This window comes from Rhamphochromis longiceps, linkage group LG11 (genome assembly GCF_057381845.1).
Source record: "Rhamphochromis longiceps isolate RC_006_pf linkage group LG11, R_longiceps_female_GT1.1, whole genome shotgun sequence".
Taxonomy (NCBI): Eukaryota; Metazoa; Chordata; class Actinopteri; order Cichliformes; family Cichlidae; genus Rhamphochromis; species Rhamphochromis longiceps.
In genome coordinates this window covers 33,370,286-33,389,272 of record NC_140567.1, presented here as the reverse complement: position 1 = coordinate 33,389,272, position 18,987 = coordinate 33,370,286, and the positions used below count along the sequence as shown (strand labels likewise).

General features: G+C 39.8%; 2 protein-coding genes and 2 long non-coding RNA genes across 7 annotated transcripts in view; 1 reads left to right on the top strand and 3 right to left on the bottom strand.

The window, feature by feature from the left end:
- Window positions 1-13,739, bottom strand: part of crppa (CDP-L-ribitol pyrophosphorylase A) — a 70,692-nt gene extending 56,953 nt beyond the window's left edge. For all 3 annotated transcript variants that reach the window (XM_085423748.1, XM_085423749.1, XM_085423750.1), the window contains exons 1-3: window positions 13,343-13,739; window positions 11,120-11,393; window positions 4,526-4,675 (exon numbers count right to left, since the gene is read on the bottom strand). In XM_085423748.1, coding sequence (XP_085279874.1) covers window positions 4,526-4,675; window positions 11,120-11,393; window positions 13,343-13,578 — 660 coding nt within the window. In that variant the 5' untranslated portion in view covers window positions 13,579-13,739. The remainder of the gene's footprint in view (window positions 1-4,525; window positions 4,676-11,119; window positions 11,394-13,342) is intronic.
- Window positions 339-1,125, bottom strand: LOC146659629 (uncharacterized). Its single transcript, XR_014913667.1, has 3 exons — window positions 813-1,125; window positions 542-700; window positions 339-454 (listed from the first exon to the last, which is right to left on the bottom strand). It is a non-coding gene; the product is annotated as an uncharacterized LOC146659629 (long non-coding RNA).
- On the top strand, window positions 7,384-8,697 carry LOC146659628 (uncharacterized). Of its 2 annotated transcripts, XR_014913665.1 has the most exons (5): window positions 7,384-7,620; window positions 7,739-7,835; window positions 7,924-7,991; window positions 8,069-8,625; window positions 8,657-8,697. It is a non-coding gene; the product is annotated as an uncharacterized LOC146659628 (long non-coding RNA). The 2 variants fall into 2 exon arrangements; XR_014913666.1 differs by having other exon boundaries at window positions 7,583-7,835.
- A 748-nt stretch (window positions 13,740-14,487) lies between the features above and the next one.
- On the bottom strand, window positions 14,488-17,256 carry sostdc1a (sclerostin domain containing 1a). Its single transcript, XM_085421907.1, has 2 exons — window positions 16,971-17,256; window positions 14,488-15,630 (listed from the first exon to the last, which is right to left on the bottom strand). The coding sequence occupies exons 1-2, from the start codon at window positions 17,173-17,175 to the stop codon at window positions 15,185-15,187; spliced, it is 651 nt and encodes a 216-aa protein (XP_085278033.1). The 5' UTR covers window positions 17,176-17,256; the 3' UTR covers window positions 14,488-15,184.
- Between the last annotated feature and the right edge of the window lie 1,731 nt (window positions 17,257-18,987).

The window sequence follows — 18,987 nt, the reverse complement described above, 5'->3', positions numbered from 1 at the left end:
TATTAAAATTAACACAAAGGAACCTTAGCTTAGATTCTTACGTATGACAGCAAATAAATTTTCAGTTTCAGCCTTCATGAAGCTTGCAAGCAACAGGTAAGAAAACAACAATAATTTCCAGAACTTCAACAGATTGTCCTTTTTTTTTCTTTTTTTTTTTTTCTTTTTTTGTTTGTTTGTTTGCTTGTTTGTTTTTTTTGTTTTTTTTTACACAATCCGAAATTTGAACACTATTAATTCCTTGTCCATTACAGCAAATTTGTAGCTCATGTTCTATCCATCAACTCATGAGGCATAATAACTGCACAATATAGCCTGAGGACTCACGCTTTAGCCTGAAACCGCTTCTTGGAGTGTCCGCTGAATCTGCAGCTCCCGATTGGTTGTCACAAAATGCAAAGCAACGTGTCCACTGAAGCCTGTAGCTCGCTGCAGGATGAGAAGCAACCGAGACCTGTAGCTTGCTGCAGGATGAGAAGAGCTTTGCACACCGAAGCCTGTAGCTTGCTGCAGGAGGGGAAGCGCGTTTGCAAACCGAGACCTGTAGCTTGCTGCAGGATGAGAAGAGCTTTGCACACCGAAGCCTCCAGATGGATTGGGACACGTTTTCACTGTTTCTACTCTGGTCGAAAGAATCCACGCTTCGTACTGATGTCCACAATTCTTTTATTCCTCTCACAATCATGGAGCACCGTGAAAACTAGAAACAAGTAAAATAATATCGATAGCACATATGATATTCATCTCAGCCACTTATTTCCTTTCACAAGGTGCACAAGTGTTAAACAAATAACAGCATAATGATTTTTTACCGTGTACGCCTTGTAAAACCAGCAGTAGAAAAGTTGTATATTCCGAAAAGTCCGCCGTGTTACCGTTCTGTCTTGTCTCTCCCGCGCACAACTTCCGGTTCCCGCAACTCACAGGAAGTGACTACTTCACAATAATATTTTAACAGAAACATTTCTTATAAGCAGGATATATCACTGGATTCATAGATTACCTTTCCTACTGCAAATGTACACAAGCATGAGAAGCAAATAAAGAAAACAAATAGAAAACAATAACGATCTCAGATTCACTTTGGTGTTGTCATGGCAACCCACACAAACATTTCAGCGTCAGCTACAGTGCCTTTTTTCACGTCACGCTGTGCGCCACGTTATTGTTTACATGAGATGAATTGCAGAATGGCAGATAGAGACAAAATACTGTTAATCTGACTATCTGCAGGTTTTATATACACATGCAGTTACTGTTCCTCCAGACTGCATGGCTAGGTCACTGAATGTATACACCTGCAGCAATGGGACTGAAAAGACCTGAATTCAGAGATTAATAGGTGCTGTAATTTTGTCCATGTAGTGTAGTTTTCAGCGGCACAATTTAAGTGTCTGAAAACATGGATTACATTAAAAATGACCGACTCACAGTAATGTAAAGGTCACAGTTGCAATAAAGATAATCACTAAAGCCTCCTCAGGATGGTTTTCTTGTTTTGACTAAATTGACCGAGACTAAAACTCAAGTCATTGTCTATACATACATTTAATTTTAATTAGCTATCTTAAGAACACAGTACTGTTTTACTTAGTTTTTATTATTTCAGTTTAAAAAATAAAAAGTTTAGCTTTAATTAGGCAAAAAAGACCTTGGGTTATAGCAAAGAGTTGCTTAAGAACACATCCAGCAGATACGAACCAACATTAAACAGCACTGAATAACAATATCAACTCCAAGGAAAATACTTCCATATTTAGCTGCTAAATTCTTCACTAACTGTGTCTGCTTGCTGTTTGGGTCAAAGCAGGTAAAGTGCAATGGGTTTATATGAGATTTTTTGCTGTCTGTTGCTGGAAACTATGCTGATTAGAGCAATTAGACTAATGTTCTAGTGTTTTTATGTCCTTGTTACTCTGTGTCATTTCCCTCCCTAAACTCATTAGAGTTAATTTTACCAATGAATATTTTATTTGTGCTTTGCTGGCTCCGTTTCTGAAGATCACATGCAAGTTTGGATTGAGGCGATGAGGTTTTCTCTACTACAAAGACAAATTCAGGCTACCTGAGATTATAGCAGGGTAATATTTTATCAAGCTATAAAAGAGAGGGGAGTCTTTTATATCTGGGACCATGGAACTGCAGAGAGAAATTACAGCAGAAATATGCTCTTGGTTTTGTGGTAATTTAACCTTTAGCATTTTCTCCTGGTACAAAGGCTCTTGCTGGGGACTGGATAAAGTGTCCTCCCTTTTGTCTTTTCAGCCCTGAGTTCTTCTGCTTTCAATAGATGTCACGCTACAAATGAGCAGCTCTAGAGATTTTTCATGTGCATGTCCTAGAGTCTTAACCTGACAGATACCTTACACTTTCCCTTCTTTTGAAAAGTTTGAAAAGGAGGCGAGGGGGACGCAATCTTACTCGACCTCCTTCTCCAGTGTGCCTTGAAAATACTGCAGAAAAGTGAGCTCATTTTCTGAGAAGGCCAAAGCCAACAGGCCTCTCAGAGCAATCTGAAGATCCATGTGTGCCAGGAGTAAAAATAACTGCAGACACACGGCGCTCCAATTTAAGGCATACTTAACGTCTTAGCTCAAAGTTTGCCGTGCCCTTGAAAAAAGTGGCTATCGGAAGAACCATCTAATGAAGTAAAGGTTGAAATAGCAAACTGGAAGCGTCTGAAAAATAAATAAGGTCAACTTCATCGACTTAAGTTTCACATTTCGTTGGCCCACTACGTTTTAGCAATAAACTTCTGCTTTCAGAGAACAATTAACGCATTTACAGTTTACGTCAGCGTATAATTCTTTCCATTTTTCAGGTACACATAGTAAAATAAAACACCCTATACATGCGAGAACATTAATCTGAATCCACCTAGACGTTCCGTGTAATTTCAGTCCTATGTTACCATTTTTCCAACTTAGCCTTTGTTCACTTTTGTTCCACAAACTAATCTTCTGCACTGTGGCAGAATATAATCGTGTGTGATTTCTTTCCTAGATGCAGATGAGGCCAAGAGAAAGTGATAGCACCCATGCCACAAGCTCTTCAAAGTGAAACCCTGCAGGTTCTGGCATATCAGCTGAACCATGAAGGACTATAAGGGTCCGTTATGATGTATGGGAATCATAAAGCCCTTTGTCATCCAACTCATGTAAGCTTTAGTGCATAAATCTCAATATGTCATTTTAGAAGATTTCCCAGATGGTTTTTAGTAATTATTTGACACCACAAATAAGTCACACATGCCTGCAGGACTTAACCATCTATCCTGTGATATGTTTATACAAAATTTATACAAAAATGTACTTTTACTTTTTTCATCTCAGGCAACAAGCTCCGACTGGGAGCATAGAAGGACCACTACTTTCTATTTACATGCAGCAGCAAATCAAAAGGAAGTTTCTTAAAAGATAGGGGAATCCACTGGAAAATCAATGAGGTTGGGCTAAGGAAATTTCTATTGTTATTTATAAAGTTGCGACAATTCTGTGGCATCAAGTAATATTTTCTCTGGTTGAAAATACCATTGTACTAACAGCTAAAATTAATCTTTAGCAAAACAGTCTAAGGACCTTGGAAAGAAAAGTGTCTAGACTTCTTCAGATTTCTTGAAGACGTTTCATCTCTCATCCAAGAAGCTTCTTCAGCTCTAAGAGCAATTGGTAAAGAGTCCCAGATTTTAAGCCCTATGGGAGTGTCCCCCGAGAGGGTCATGGACCCCCTATTGATCCTCTACCACACACAAGCCAAGGTCTGAAGATCACAATCAACCAGGGTTTCAAGTGAACCCATTGTGAAGTCTAGCCCCACCCTATCATGTGATTTCCTGAGGTCAACAGGCCCAGGATGTGAGTGGACATTAAGGGGTCTGAGCAGGGATCTCAAAACTGGATTATAGATGGCAGACAGTTGGTGCCGTAAACCACCGCCTCTGTTCAAAGATGGCCGTTCACAGTGGACATAGATGGCTTCTTTCACTCGTCTTTCAAACCATATTTCTTCTCTGTCCAAAATGTGAACGTTGTGTATGAAGTACAAGGTGGAAAAACAAAGACCAAAACTGGAAGAGATAAACTGTGGTTAAACATCAATATTTAAACTGATGTGTACCCTCAGTCACCTTTGAAAGTGGGGTGAGGAGCCAGCCTTCACAGAAAAGAGCCAAATATGGTGAAAAAGGCACACAGTTACAGACGCTCTGTCCTGAAAGGAATTACAAAACAAACTACAAGAAAAAGAAAAGCTCAAATCCAGCTTGTTTTTCCACCTCCCACACTTGACCAATCAATGTGTGAAGTGGGTGTTACAGAAATGGTCGCACACAGACCTGTGTTTACAGCAAGACTTGACAGCCAAGTATTTCGTATTTTCCTTTTTGTAAACTGAAATCTTAGCTAAATACAGAATGTCAGGTTTCTTTTTATCGTGCATATAACTGCATCAAACCAGAAAGACCCAAAACAAGATGCCTCAAACAGCCCATTTGTTTGTTAAAGATACATCAGAGTATAGGTCCTACCCTCTGATAGGCCTGAGAGATGACATCATATGTAAATCCTTGAGGCATCTCGCTGGCTCTGTACTTGGCTCTCTCCAAAGAGTGGTCTAGGTAGCCCTCGGATGTGGTGGCGATTACTGTGGAAACAAGAGGTCGGATAGCTCCCGCTGCCTGTTTGGACAAAAGACAAAGCATTTAGGTTAACGTATTTGTGCTCAATAGTTCACAAGGACAGAATGTATAAGAGAAAAAAGAGAACAAGAAAAGCTCTGTAAACAATGAAGTCAGTCCCAAACTATCTTCAAAAGAACATGAAATAATTTCATGCTATAAAAGCAGTGTTATCTTGAGCTCTGGAATGTAATTTCACAGTTAGCATGCATATGTATGGAACATTTCTGCATACATATATACCTGACTGCCATAAAGCTCGCTGTAAAAACTATCACAGATGCTTCTAACAATTTTTAACTCATTCACTGCCATTGACGTCTATAGCCGTCAATGGCAGTGAATGAGTTTAACAATGGGTTTAACTCATTCACTGCCAATGGCTGGCAGTGAATGAGTTAATAGTTTTTGAAGGGAGACTAGAGAAAAAACAAAAAGCCTTTTACGAGAAAGCATACTGGGAGCACACTGATACATATCTATCAACATATTCATGCAAAAATACACAGAAAAATTAAAATATCTAGACAGGAAAATCCTCAATAAGACAAGGATCACATTTGCTTCCAAACGCATAAGTAAGGCACAATTAAATCCAAATATTTAAGGTAAATGTCGTGAATAAGTACATTCACATGTACACATACTTAGACACACTCAAGGGAACCAAAAATATTCACACAAGGCAGTGTGCAATGAGCTGATGGTGCCACAAATCAGTCTGACCAAATACTGTGTGACTATACAGTTCTACAGAACAGAGAGAGGAACAGACAGAAACACTTAAAAGAGGAAAATCAGAGTTTTTCTAGCACATGCAGTTACCTTCCATCAAAGCAAAAGTCTATAGTGAGTTAATGTCAACGCTTTAGTATAACTTTTGCCCTTTATGATCAAAGTGTGACCTTTAAAACAATATTACTAAACATGTACATGAATCATGAAATATTACTATACAAGTAGTAAACTGGCCTTCACTTCAGATATTTTCTCATCAAATAATTCTGATTATTTTTCAGCCAAGAGTGAAAATTTCGAGGACAGAACATTTCCTTGATCACATGAGCTGGCAGCTTCACGGTAACAATAAATCCATCGTAACCAGAACAGCCAGAGTACGCACTACACACTCTGCACTTCCTCCCTTGGATATTTAAAATAATAACAACTTCTGAGATAATATTTTCATCTCTCTGTGGCAGATTGAAGACAGACTCCAAGAGTAGGCATTCAGCAAGCCTGTGTGGAAGAAACAAATGAAAGGAAAGCAAACATGTGTTTCTGCATGTTACACACGCTGTTAGAATCAAAATTAATCTGTTACGTTTTAGTAGAGACAGGCTTTCTATCATGAGCGTGGACACAGGCAGGATAATGAAGACCAGATCGCCCGCTGTGAATGCACGTCACATAGCACGCATGGACTCTCAGAAACACCACAAATGTTTGACCTGTGTAAAGGAGCGCTTGCTTTTTTCATAACCTGTGTGACCTCTCTCAGTTTGGGTTCTTCAATCATGACTCATAATGGAGCTAATCTGTGAGTTTCTTCATCAACGAGGCCGTGGCTTCGGCCTAAATGTTTTCTGCATGTTACCAGTGACATAAACACCACCGCCAAGAGCAATGGAGCTGTCGGTCTCATAAACAGTTTATGAGAAGATGGATTCATCTGGCTTTAAAGGGGTGAGTGAAAGGTGCAATCAAAAACACTTTGGTTTTTCTTTGACGGGAGAACTTGAACTTCTTGTATTTTAGTGTGTGGCTAACTTTCTTGTACTCCTCACAGAAAAATAAAACAGCAGGATGTCTGATGTGTTTACACCATGTGCTTTAATTGGCCTTCTCTGGTTTTCTGCTAAAGCACAAGAAAAAATGAAGTATGCACTAAAGTTGCAATTTCATTTAGGTACGCTTTCCAAGCGTGAGGAACGAGTGGCTTTCGTGGTTTTTCCTCTTTTTGCAGGAGGATTAAGATCTTTCTCTCTCCTGTGATGAAAACAGAGGTTTCCTGAATACGTACCAGATTTTTCATGATATGACAATTTCTGAGATTTAAATACACAACTATGCACCAGCAAAGTGAAACTTGCCGAAAGAAATCTGTGTGTTTTACCTTACTATAAAGATTATTTAATTTATTCTGACTTTATTCTGCCTTTTACTATATATATATATATATATATATATATATATATATATATATATAAATAATTTTTATTATACAACATTAATATTAACCATATTAACATTGCAGTAATGGACAGGATTACATTTGAGAAGGTTGGAAGTTGTTTGTTGTGGACGCTGGGATTTGTAATGAGTTATGGGATGTGTCGTTCCTTTACTGTTAAACATAAATATGTCTTTTTTAAGTCATAAGTCACCTTGCAGTTGTTTTTTGTTGTTGTTTTGGTTTAAGACTTAAAATTCATAGATTTATAAATTTTTTATGTTTCAGTGAAGAAAATCAATGGGAAATTCACCTCATTCATTGGGGAATTCAATTAATGGGAAATTCAGCTAGAGCCACTAATAGTCGTTCTTCTTCTAGGGCCCTGTGCTTCGTACGTCGCTTACTACATCCAAGATCAAATGAAACATCCAAGACCAAACCATCGCGCTAACCGTGAGCGCGCTAATCCGGTTCCCCGAACACACCTGCTGTTGACGATTAGTACAGCTGGATGAAGTAATGTGCGATCACTGGGTGCCGTAAAAGGGGATACGCATCGATAGCAGAAACAGTGATCGGCAACCCTCTGATTGGTCGGCGAAAATGTCGAAGGAGTGCGCTCGGCTCGGTATTTTTCGGCAGCAGAGCAAGAACTCCTGAGTGAGGGATTTCAGGAGTTTCAGAGTTAAATCAGAACGCAAGGGAACACTGCAAAGGCTGCAAAAGCAAGGAGAGAGGGCTGGCAGAAAGTTGCTGACAAATTAAACTCGTAAGTAATTTAATAATAATAATAATAATATATTGGATTTATATAGCGCTTTTCAAGGCACCCAAAGCGCTTTACAATGCCACTATTCAGTCACTCTCACATTCACACACTGGTGGAGGCAGCTACAGGTGTAGCCACAGCTGCCCTGGGGCAGACTGACAGAAGCGAGGCTGCCATATCGCGCCATCGGCCCCTCTGGCCAACACCAGCAGGCGGTAGGGTAGATTTATTATATTACACTATATTATCCAATATTATATTACATTATATTATATTGTTATATTATATCCTCTTTCACATTAGAGCCACAACAGGACCCACTAGAACATGGGAACAAGTAAAAGTGAAATATAAGAATATTCTATAGAATGGTAAGATTTATCACTTATATTGCTTTTCGTCTCTTGGAAAGAGAGCCTGAAATAATCTGTTTGTTTGTTCATAACAGCAACCAAGAAAAGGGCAGAGCAAAAAAAGACAGGTGGTGGTCCTGCACCCCCTCGTCAACAAGTTGGTTAAGTAAATAATACCCTCACGGGAAAATCGATATCTCTCAATGAGCACACTGTCGCGCTGAGCTAAAGGATCCTGTCTGTCCCGCAATATACGCTGAATTCTGAGGACTCTCCTTATCAATCTTGCACCTTCCGCAATGGGTTGCTCGCGTAAACGGACAGGACATGGCTGCGACAGGCTTCCCAAATCCACCTTGGCTTTTATAGCCGTGGTCTCTCATCTTGATTACACGAAGTAATTTACAATTACTACTCTGAAATATGAATTACATCTGTAATAATCACATACATGTAATAGAATGTTAATAGTACATTTCCCTTTTTTAGGAAATGACCTGTATGTATCTGTGTGACATCAATAAAAGGATCAGGTGCTGCATTATCTTTAGTTACATTGATGTTATTTATTTATGGTGAAACAGTGGTGGAATATCGCTGTTGCTTTCGTATAAATGAAGCGGACATACCTGCGTGGCCGCGATCTAATCCTGTTTACATAAAGTGAACCTGCTCCCGAGCAGGTTTACGCTTACGGCTCTGTTGCTATGACAGCAAGTCCCGGATGAGCTTCGGGGACCCGAACGATTCAGGATCACGCGAAATCGTCAACAATCTAATCCAGCTAACTTACTTAGCGAGGTACGAAGAACAGGCCCTAGGTGTGTTGTTTACGACAACAGAGAACACGTTTGTAATGAAAATAACTGTGTATGCTCAGCAGACACTGGGTTTCACCGCAAACCCAGTGTCTGCTGAGCACATAGCAGACACACCAGTGGTGTCCAATCCTGCCTTCAACCTGCCATCGCTGTTAGATACACTCTGCTGTTTTGTATGCGTTTACAGTCATGTGGTACTTAACCTTCACATCTAATGACATCTGTCCTAATGATGCCACTATTATTCAAATCAAATCAAAATGTATTTCCATAGCACATAATAATACAACAAAGTTGACCAAAGTGCTTCACAGTCGGTCAGAGCAATAGCATAAGACAGAATACAAAAGAAACAGTTAAAAGGAGGGCAGGAAACAATATGACAATTGTTTGAAACAAAAACTAGCCACGAAATAACATACTAGTTTGAATCAAAAGCCCGACTAAAATAATACGTTTTAAGACGCAATTTAAAAGACTCGGAAGAACGAATATAAGGACGGAGGTTATTTCAGAGTCTGGGAGCTATGACTGCAAAGGCCCGATCACCTCTGGACTTCAGACGAGACCTCGGTTGCGTCAGGAGCTTTTGATTGGAAGATCTAAGTGCCTTGTTAGGGATATACAAATGAAGGAGTTCGCATAGATAGCTGGGAGCCAAATTGTTTAAAATTTTAAAGGTAAGCAAAAGAATTTTGAAATTGATACGATAATCAACGGGGGGCCAATGTAGGTTGGCTAAAACTGGTGTGATGTGGGCAGAATTTCTAGTACCAGCTAAGAGACGCACAGCTGCGTTTTGAACTAACTGGAGCTGGTGAATAGAGGAAGATGGGAGGCCCGAGTAGAGAGAATTAGTAGTCTAATTTGGAAGTGATAAGAGCATGAATGAGCTTTTCAAGGTCCTTCAAAGGAAGTTATGGCTTTGCTTTAGATATCTGACGCAGCTGGTAGAAACTGCTTTTTACCACAGAGGAGATTTGTTTCTCGAGTTTAAAAGAGCTGTCCAACCTTACACTGCTATTAATGTAATGGCAGTGTAAGACTCAAAAGTGGTGGTGGCAGGACGGGTAGAGAAGATGGAAACACCATAGAAAAATGAGGAAGTTTTGTTTTAGAACCTAGCTTTAAGTAATGACTCCTTCCTAGTTGACGGTAGCACCTTCAGATATCCTGTTTTTGTCATTGTTTTTTTGACGTGATTTATGTTTGACTGATGTTTATTTTTAAATATAACATTGTTTATATGTTGGTTTTATGTATTATACTTTCCCAGTGGCTCTTGTTTGTGTTTAGCTGATTATTCAGGACGTGCAGTTTAGGTTTGTGGTTCTATGGTTGGGTTAGTATTTACTTTACTATTCTTAACAGTTGCTGTTTCCATTCTGTTCCTCCAGTCTTGTCTCTGTTTTCTTTTGCCTTTTAGTGTTCCACTGCCTTGCTGTTTCCATGTTTAGTTGTTTTATTTCCTGTTTTATTTTGATAGTGGTTTGTTTGTATCTTGTGTACATCTACTGTATTGTGTTTAACCTTCCCCCTGCTCGTTGTCTAGATTGCTTTCAGCTGTGTTTAGTTCCCCATCTGTTTCTCCTTCCCTCGTTACCTCTCATGTATATATTGTTACAGTCTTCCTGCCGAGCTGTGTGCTCCCTAGCTCTGTATTCTTTTCCCTATAGATAAGCGAGTCGAGTTAGGCCGAGTACCTTTCCTGTATACTTTGCCAGGTTTTCTCCTGCAGAGGCTCGGTGGTGGACAGAGTCATTCCACTGACTGATCTGTGCAGGGTTTGCATTATACCTCAAGTAAGCCTGAGCGTCATCTCTCTCTACCTCCTCGGAATGACACCTCCAGGTTTCCATTTGTTGTTTGCTTTGATGCCCAGACCACCTCACTTACACTTCACTTATCTATGCCTCCATGCCACGACTTATACCTCTGATTCCTCAGATGTCATGTTTATTATTTTTTACTTTTGTAAATTAAAGTATTACTGGCATCACAACCAATGTTGTCTTCCCTCTTTTTTACTGGCTATGAGCCAGCTTGTGTACATATTAACATTTGAAGATATTTTAAGAACAATCATTACAAGGCAGAAGCAAAAGAGGAACATACACACAGAGGATGATTACATGACCATGTAACAGATTACTCCAGGAAAGGTCAGATTTGAGGTGCTGGAAATAAGACAATCTAAGGATGAAAACTCTGTTCCAAACAACACACAAAATAAGCACCAAATGTAACAACATGTTGGGTGGATTTCAGGTCAGGTTCCAATACGTGATTAATCTTTTAAATATGAATCATTTTAGTCACACTAACCCCTTGTTCCTTGGCAGCCATTGCTATCTTGCACAGAAAATCCTCCTCCACAAAAGGCCGAACAGCATCATGTATGATGACAACCTTCGGTCTGCCCACTGCTGGCCTCTCCTCCTCACCCAGAGCCAGGACTCCATTACATATCGACCTGTGACGCGTCGAGCCTCCTGGCACCGCACGAACCTTTCTGTGCTTAAACCGCTGGATGATGTCCGTCATCAGGTCCATGTTTTCTTTGGCAACAGCGACCACAATGCTTTGGATCCATGGCATACTGCAAGAAAAAGAAACATCAGCTCAGAAATGCCTGATTTGTAAACTGAGCCCTCAGATGGAGAATTGGGACTGCAAGTACTCAAATATTTAGTATTTTTTAGGCTGTGTAATGTGGAAAAAGTCAGGAAAGATTTGAAAAGTTCCCAAAACACTGGATGACATTTTCTGACCACTTAAACATGTATAATATAAATATGTATAATATTTATATGACAATTAACACGCTAAAAATGCTTGTTTTAATTTTATTTTAGCTTAAAGTACTCTTATTATTTAGTAAAACATATGCATTTGGGTAAAAAATAGTATAGTTGTTTCTCTTGCAAACAGTTTACATTAAATTCACATACTTGACTTAAATAGGAAAGTAGCCCCAAGAGACCGTTAGCTTAGCATGGAGAAGTGAAGTGGGGGGACTAGTGGATGTCCACTAGTTCAAAAATCTGCCAGCCAGCACCTTTGTTTTATAACTATAATGTATCATCTCATCTTTTATAGAAAATTAAAAGCTTTGGATCTTAATGTTAAACCAAGCTAATAAGGTACTACCTGCAGCTGTAGCTGATTGTAAAATGCATGAAAAACATGAACAAAATAAAAGTTCTGGGTTCAAATAAGCCACTTTTTACCAGCAAACTGGCAGCCCCTGACCCCTGGCAGCCTCCCTGTAACCTCGAGGAGGGGCACACAGGCTGTGTCTTTTCTGCTTGTTAATTTTCTGACAGGCACATAAACTGACAACAAGCTAGGAGACACATCAGATTTCAAAAACCAGCTGTCTTGGTATTGTTGTAATGGAGGTCAAACAATGATCACAACACAGAGTAGCTCCATCTTTTCATCACTTTAGTTACTGAGCCAAAAATCTGTAGAAAATATGTTTGTTTGCTGAACAAAAATACCCTAATGCTTTGACAATCATAAATTGAGTAAAATAAAAAAATTGAGTGAGCAGATTTTACTCCTACAAAGGTTAATAAGTCACAAAAATGTCTCTGGTGTATCAGAATGAGGCACCAAATTGGACAAAGCATGTGAAAGGGTACAAACACTTAATGGACTGTTATAGGTTGAAAAAGAAAGGTAGAATTAACATGCTAGAAAAGCTGAAGGAGCATGACAGAGAAAAAGTTATCAATTGACCCCCTCTGCCAGTTGTGCAAAATTTAGCTAATCCCAATATGCATGCAAAGAAAAATCTACTGGAACAAAAAAAAATATTATGCAACTTATTTCCAAGTAATTATTTTCCTCATACTGCATCAGTACATAGGGCTGTTCAATATAACGATATATATCGGATGACGACATAAAAACTTCTATTGTAAAAATAGAAGTTCTACAGTACACCTGATCTTAGGGTTCAGTCGCCTGCAAAGCATAACATGTATGTATGCCACATCTGCACATCAAATAGAGGACTGCGTAAAACAAGTGACCAGATTTAGATTTTTTCAGTACAGCTCCTTTTCAAATGGATAGGGATGACTGCTGTATTAGGGCTGAAAATGCATGAGTGGGAATGAGATATTTTTCTATTTTAAATTATTTTCATAACTAATGGAAGCCAGGAAATGTACTGAAAATAGAAATGATCCACAATTTTTGTGCATATGTCACAAAATAGGAGAATATGCCCACCATATTTGCTGAAGCCAAAGCAAATACTCAAATTGCCAAAGCTGTTTTCTTTTGAATTAGAAACCAGGATTCCCCCCAATTTCAGTATTTATATATATTTTTAATATGATTATTAATGAGCAATCAGATATTGACTGTACTGTGCACTGCGGGGGCCCAACGATTAAATATTGCCCATGGGCCACCCGAGCCACTAATCCGGCCATGGTGGTAGTAGCTGAGGCATTTTTCCTTCTGTTTCCGTGTCTCCCTAATAACTAACGGGGATTGAATCTTGTCGCCTCTCCTATCGTAGACGTTTCCTACCTCTCGAAAGCCTGAATAGTGTAGCTTATGAGCGGTCTGCCAAGAAACGTGCAGAACTGTTTTGGTGTCTGTAGTCCCGTTCTTTCTCCGGTGCCTCCGGCAGGAAGAACCACCGATACAGGGAAGTCCACGCAGCGTTCTGCCGAGTGGTGGTCGCTCTTCCCGGCCTCGCACATTGTGAAAATCCGGGGATGAGCGGGCCTGTGCGGTTCACAGTTATCACCCCGCGTGTTCATATTACTGACCTCAATATGTTTACAGATAGGGGTGTGAGGGGTTTCACTGTAGGTTACTTTCCAAAGCTATCCATTCCCTTCTGATGGGCGGGGTGGGTAAGATACCGAAAACGTGGATGGAAAAGAGGAAAAGGGGGAACCACCGCTGTGAAGCGGGCAGATTATCGATGGCGAACACTTCCGGTGAACGCTTCAAAATAAATATAAAAGCGTTTGAAAGTTGCAAATGTAAAATTTATGAACTTACAACAGCTCGTAGAGTATTTATTTTGATTTTAAAAAGTTAACTACACTTCACAACAGAGGATTAAAGGTAACAGTTTGTGAACTTCGCTTTGTGAAGTTTATGTGACTTGAAGAAAAGTAAGAAAACAGTGTTTTCCCTTTAATATGTGGTCCTTAAAGAGGAAAACGCAGGATGTAAAAGAGAGAACTTTTAGAAATACTTACATTTGTGCACCTATAATGTACTTTTTATTCGATGCATTCATTTGTACGTATGTCTTTCTGGTTTCCAAAAAAGTCCAGGGGATTTTTATTTTTGATTAACACAATTAGCCCGGTAATTCCCTAATGTTAACAATACTCAAACTATTTAATTGAGTCCAGAAGCATCATAATCAGTTTCATCTACTGTTCTTTCATTTATTGTTTGTATTAGTATAATTTAAACGTTACGGTGTTTAATTTCCCATTTTAGTAAAGTAGTAATTCCAAAAAAGAATTATGGGAAATATTTGCTCCTGTCCGCAGGACCACTGGTCAGGACTGGGAGGTCCTAATTCCTGAGATGTTTCAAGACCATTTACACTGCAGATAGGTGGAAATGTGTTTATGGCAGAAATCATGCTATATGCCAGTGCTGAATCCATCCAGCTTTCTTACCTGAAAAATATAAATTTATTGGTGCATTTTATGTCCGAGGCTTTTTAAGTTTTAATGAGAGCCCTCTTGAAGATGAAACACATCAAACCAAAAATTCCTACTAGAAACAACACATATGATTAAAAAAAAAAAAGGATATTTATTTCATACAATGTTATTTTTACACGACTGATTGATGACAAAGCTTTTTCCAGAGGATTCACCCACATGCTGACTGCACTTAAGCCACACTTATCAGGTTCGCTGCCAAATAAAATATATTACATCATAAATCTTACATGGTAAAATTTTATACAAATGGACATACTTTATAAAGCATGAATTTTATATATGTACATCTATTTACACAATATTATTTTAAGATGTTGGGTAGTGTTTATTGGTGTTGGCGCTTCGTTAGTTAAAGATCTCCATCTGCATATCAAATGACTATATGAACACATGCACAGGGCTAGAGGACAGTCTATGCATGGTTCATGGCTGGAGAACATTCTGCAGACAAGTCCTGGTCATATTAGCTTTAAGCATGTGGATTAAAATGTCAAGAAAAGTTCTCAGAGTCCTGCTTGGAGTTCTTCATCATGGTGAGGAACCAGTTCACATAAATCAAGTCCCAGTCACACACATATAATCCACAACTGCTGTTTCTGGATGTCGTGTCTTAACATCACTGAGACAAAACTTCTTGAGGTTTAGAGTCACTCTGCATGTTCAGTGTCTCTCAGGGTTCAGTCTCGTGCCAGTTTTCACTCAGCCTGTTCTTCCCCGACCTTCTCTTGCTCTTAGATTTGTGTTTGTGGAGAAGCCTCGGTGGCGACAGGGCCGACTCCTCAAACTTGTTTCCGGATTCATTGTGTTGTCTCGAGTACCTCTTGCACTTGCAGGAGGTGACCACTGTAATCTTGTAAGTTCTTGTGCTGCCATCCTGGCACTGCAGCTGGATGCGCTGGGTACGGGTCTTGTCATTGACGCACCGCCAGTCCTGGTTGCTGCTCCGTCGATTCCAGAACCTTCTGCCATGGGTTCCGCCAATCCAGTTTTCCAGCATCTGAGCTGGGAGACACTCGCCTGCACACACCAACTCCTTGATGGGGTTGATGCTGGTGCAGTGACCATCAGAGATGTACTTAGTGGACCTCAGTTCTCTGCATCCAATTTGACTTTGCTCTGTAGGCAGAAACAAAGACGTGTGAGAATATGAAGAAATATATGTAGGCAGCTAGACAGAAACTGGGCTGCAACAAATTATTTGACTATTAGTTACTTCACAGATTTCTTTGTGTACTCTTTTTGAAAGTGAAAAATAAAAGCAGAAGATTCTCACAGTTGCAAAGCTCCAATCAAGTGCTATACTTAGAGTTTTTGCTTTCCTTGCAGAACAATTTTGCATCTCTAGTTTTTGGTCTGATTGAAGATTACCCCCATTGTACTAGTCATAAGTCCTTTTGCAGCCTCTGGCAAGTCACACGATACAAGAGGAGCACCCTGACATTTCTACTTCAGTAATTACAGCACTGTGAAACAGAAAAACTCTCTTCTTTAAATCTGGGAAGCGGGTCTACTTCTGTACAGCAACATTATTCTCCCGTAGGCTACAAACAGTGTCCCACTGCTCTCCCCTCTGTCACTGTAACCCAAGCTTGAGTCCATTGAAACAACTCCATATACAATGCCCTCCCTTCTCAGTGACAGTGTTTGATGAATGAAGGAAGGCTCCAGCCTGATCTCTCCCTCCCTTTTGCCACTTCACCCCCTCCCCCTGTTTAGTAATCCGCCACAATGGTATGGGAGAACACTTTCATCCAGTCCGCTGCTCGGCCTGATAGAGCCTTGCATCCCTGTCTGGACCCCAGCCAATCAGGTGTGTGTTACACTGAGCAATATATCACTGGGGAGGGGGGGGGGGGGTTGGTGTGCTCAAATTCACTGCATTCACTGCCCATCTTTCCCTTTTATAACACCCCTAAATTTGCTCCATGTCTTTCCAGTCTAGACACTCCGATAAGCTTCCAGTCATGTCTGCAAACTGGTGATGATTTAGTGTAAAATAATCCCTTTTAAGAATGTAGGAATGTGTAAATGGGAACAGTATGGTGATGATGGGATTAAGTGCCTGATTAAAAGACATTTGATCTTTGTGGTTTAAAAAGCATTATAACCTGATCTTCATAAACTGGTTTTAGTTGTAGTTGCAAACACCTTTTCATAGAGAAGAATAACTAGATAAATTAAAAACGTTCAAGCTTCTAAAGATGCAAAAACAGTCTACAATGTGCTAAAGGCACACATGGTAGGATATATTCGCATATCATGCGAAACACCTCCAAACATCAGAAATTTACAATAAGCAATTTTAAAAAAAAACAAACATTCTGCAACAAAGCAGAACCTTTTTCTCTAAAGTAAGTTTAAAGCAGAATAAACTTCATTGCAAACTCCAAAAATACCAAAGCAGAGGAGCATCCTCTGGTCCTCTGAAACAAGATGCGTCCCTTCACTCCACTCACCGCTTCTGTCGTGCGCCGCGCTGCCCGCTCCTCTCCCGCCGGTTCGTGGACGGTTCATGGAGACGTTGCTTTGGACCTCCGGCACCGGGGCGCTCACGTGAGAGAACAGGAGCTCCGTTGCGTCGTTCTTGAAGGCTTGGCAACTCCTCAGCAGGATGCAAAACAAGAAGAGGGAATGGCAAGACTCGTGCGCGCTGAGATGCATGGCTGCGTTTGGGGACAGAGAGAGTGTGTAACGTTGGAAACGAGAAGCAGTCGCCTCTTATAAACGAACCGATGCTGAGGGACACATGTGAGGGCAGTGGGTTTTATATAGCCCGCCCGCCTCTCGCTTTGGCAGCTTCTCAGGTGCGTTTCATCGAGAAGATTTGATTGGTCGCCAAAAGTATACCCCAGTAAGACAACCCCGCCCAGTTTTTTATTTTTCATTTTGGAGAGCTAAACAGTATGCAGAAAGGGTGATGAGCATGATGGGATTATGTGAGCAGTTGGCACATCAACAGGTTTTGCTGGTTCACTTAAACATTCAGATTCAGTTTGGGCTAAATTAACAAACAGCAGTAAACAGAAATATAATGCTCCCAAGTTTCCACAGCTCTGACCTTTATCGGCATAAAAACTAATTTCTGACTCAGCCAAATAAGAACAGCAATTACAGGCACAGTGTGGGTAAAACTATCTTTGGGATTTCATTAAAGAAATTTCATCATGATTCAGAATAATTCTTTATAATCTCATTTGTCATACCAGAATCGAGTGAATGGAAACAAGATTACAAGTTTGCATGTATTCTTTGGAGACGGCGTACCAAAATCAAATATCAGAGAGCTTAACCTTTAATTTAATCTGCTACAGGAGGGCAGAAAAGCCAAGAAATGCTGATTAGATTGGAAGTCCATTGCAGTTTTTTGTCTGAATTTGAGTTAGCTGAATGCAATAGTTTAGCTATACATCTTAAATACAGAGAATAAGTCAAAACAGATCAATCATATAAAACTTTTCCATTCTCGAGAAAAGGCAGCTGAGTAGTCAGTCCTTTTTTATTAGAGATCAGGAATGATTCTGACTTCCAAAACGTTCTTAAATCAGATTTGTTCCTCTGCTTAAGAAAAAAAAAAAAGGGCTCTATTGTGTGCCAGTGTTTTGAAGTAATAGTTTCACTGAGGTGTCATACAATAAGACTGACTGCTACTGGGTTCCCATAATAAACAGATTAGCTTTTAGTGACTCCTGCTGTTGATATTATAAAAAAGCAAAGCTGGTTTGTATTAGTGTATCCTTTAAGTGGCATGAAGGGGCATAAGGTGCTTAAAAAGGTGTATGGGCCACTTTAAAGGTGTATGGGCCACTTTAAGTCCAAAGAGGAGGACAAAGTATTGATTTAAATAAACATTTTTGACCAATCAAAGTCAATTATTTGCTGCTTATTCGTACAGTTATAGTTTCTAAATCAGTGGTTGCATTTTATTCCAGATTACTTCAACTCTGAATACCATGACTGATTTCTGTTTGCTCTAATTAAATATTATTTACTAGATAATAATTTCTCAGCAACACAAATATTAAAATATTCCAGACCTGCACTGGATATACAACATAACAGAGCAGTGAAAACCCAAATTGGTTAAATGCGCTTAAGTGTGAGCATCATTACATAAGTTCTAAAACACATATAAATAGTGTACCGTTAGTAATTGCTTATGTTGGCGGAAATGCATCCTGGAAAGCAATCGGCAGCAATGGTCCTTGTTGGGTGAAAGTCTTATACCTTAAATTCTGAGGCTTTTTTTTTATGTCAGCTGAAAAAGATGTAGAAATAATTCATGAAACTCTTAATGCACCTGTACAGCTTATATGGTGCTTCCTGGGGTCATTGGTTGTTCCAGATCTTTTATCATCACACAGTGTTTGGGAAGCTTCATGGCTCCCCAGAACCAACCAAAACCTCTGCCACCACACTGCCCAGCTTAACAGCCCCTGCCTGCTGGCCCCTGTGGATGGCTGGCTCATTAACAAC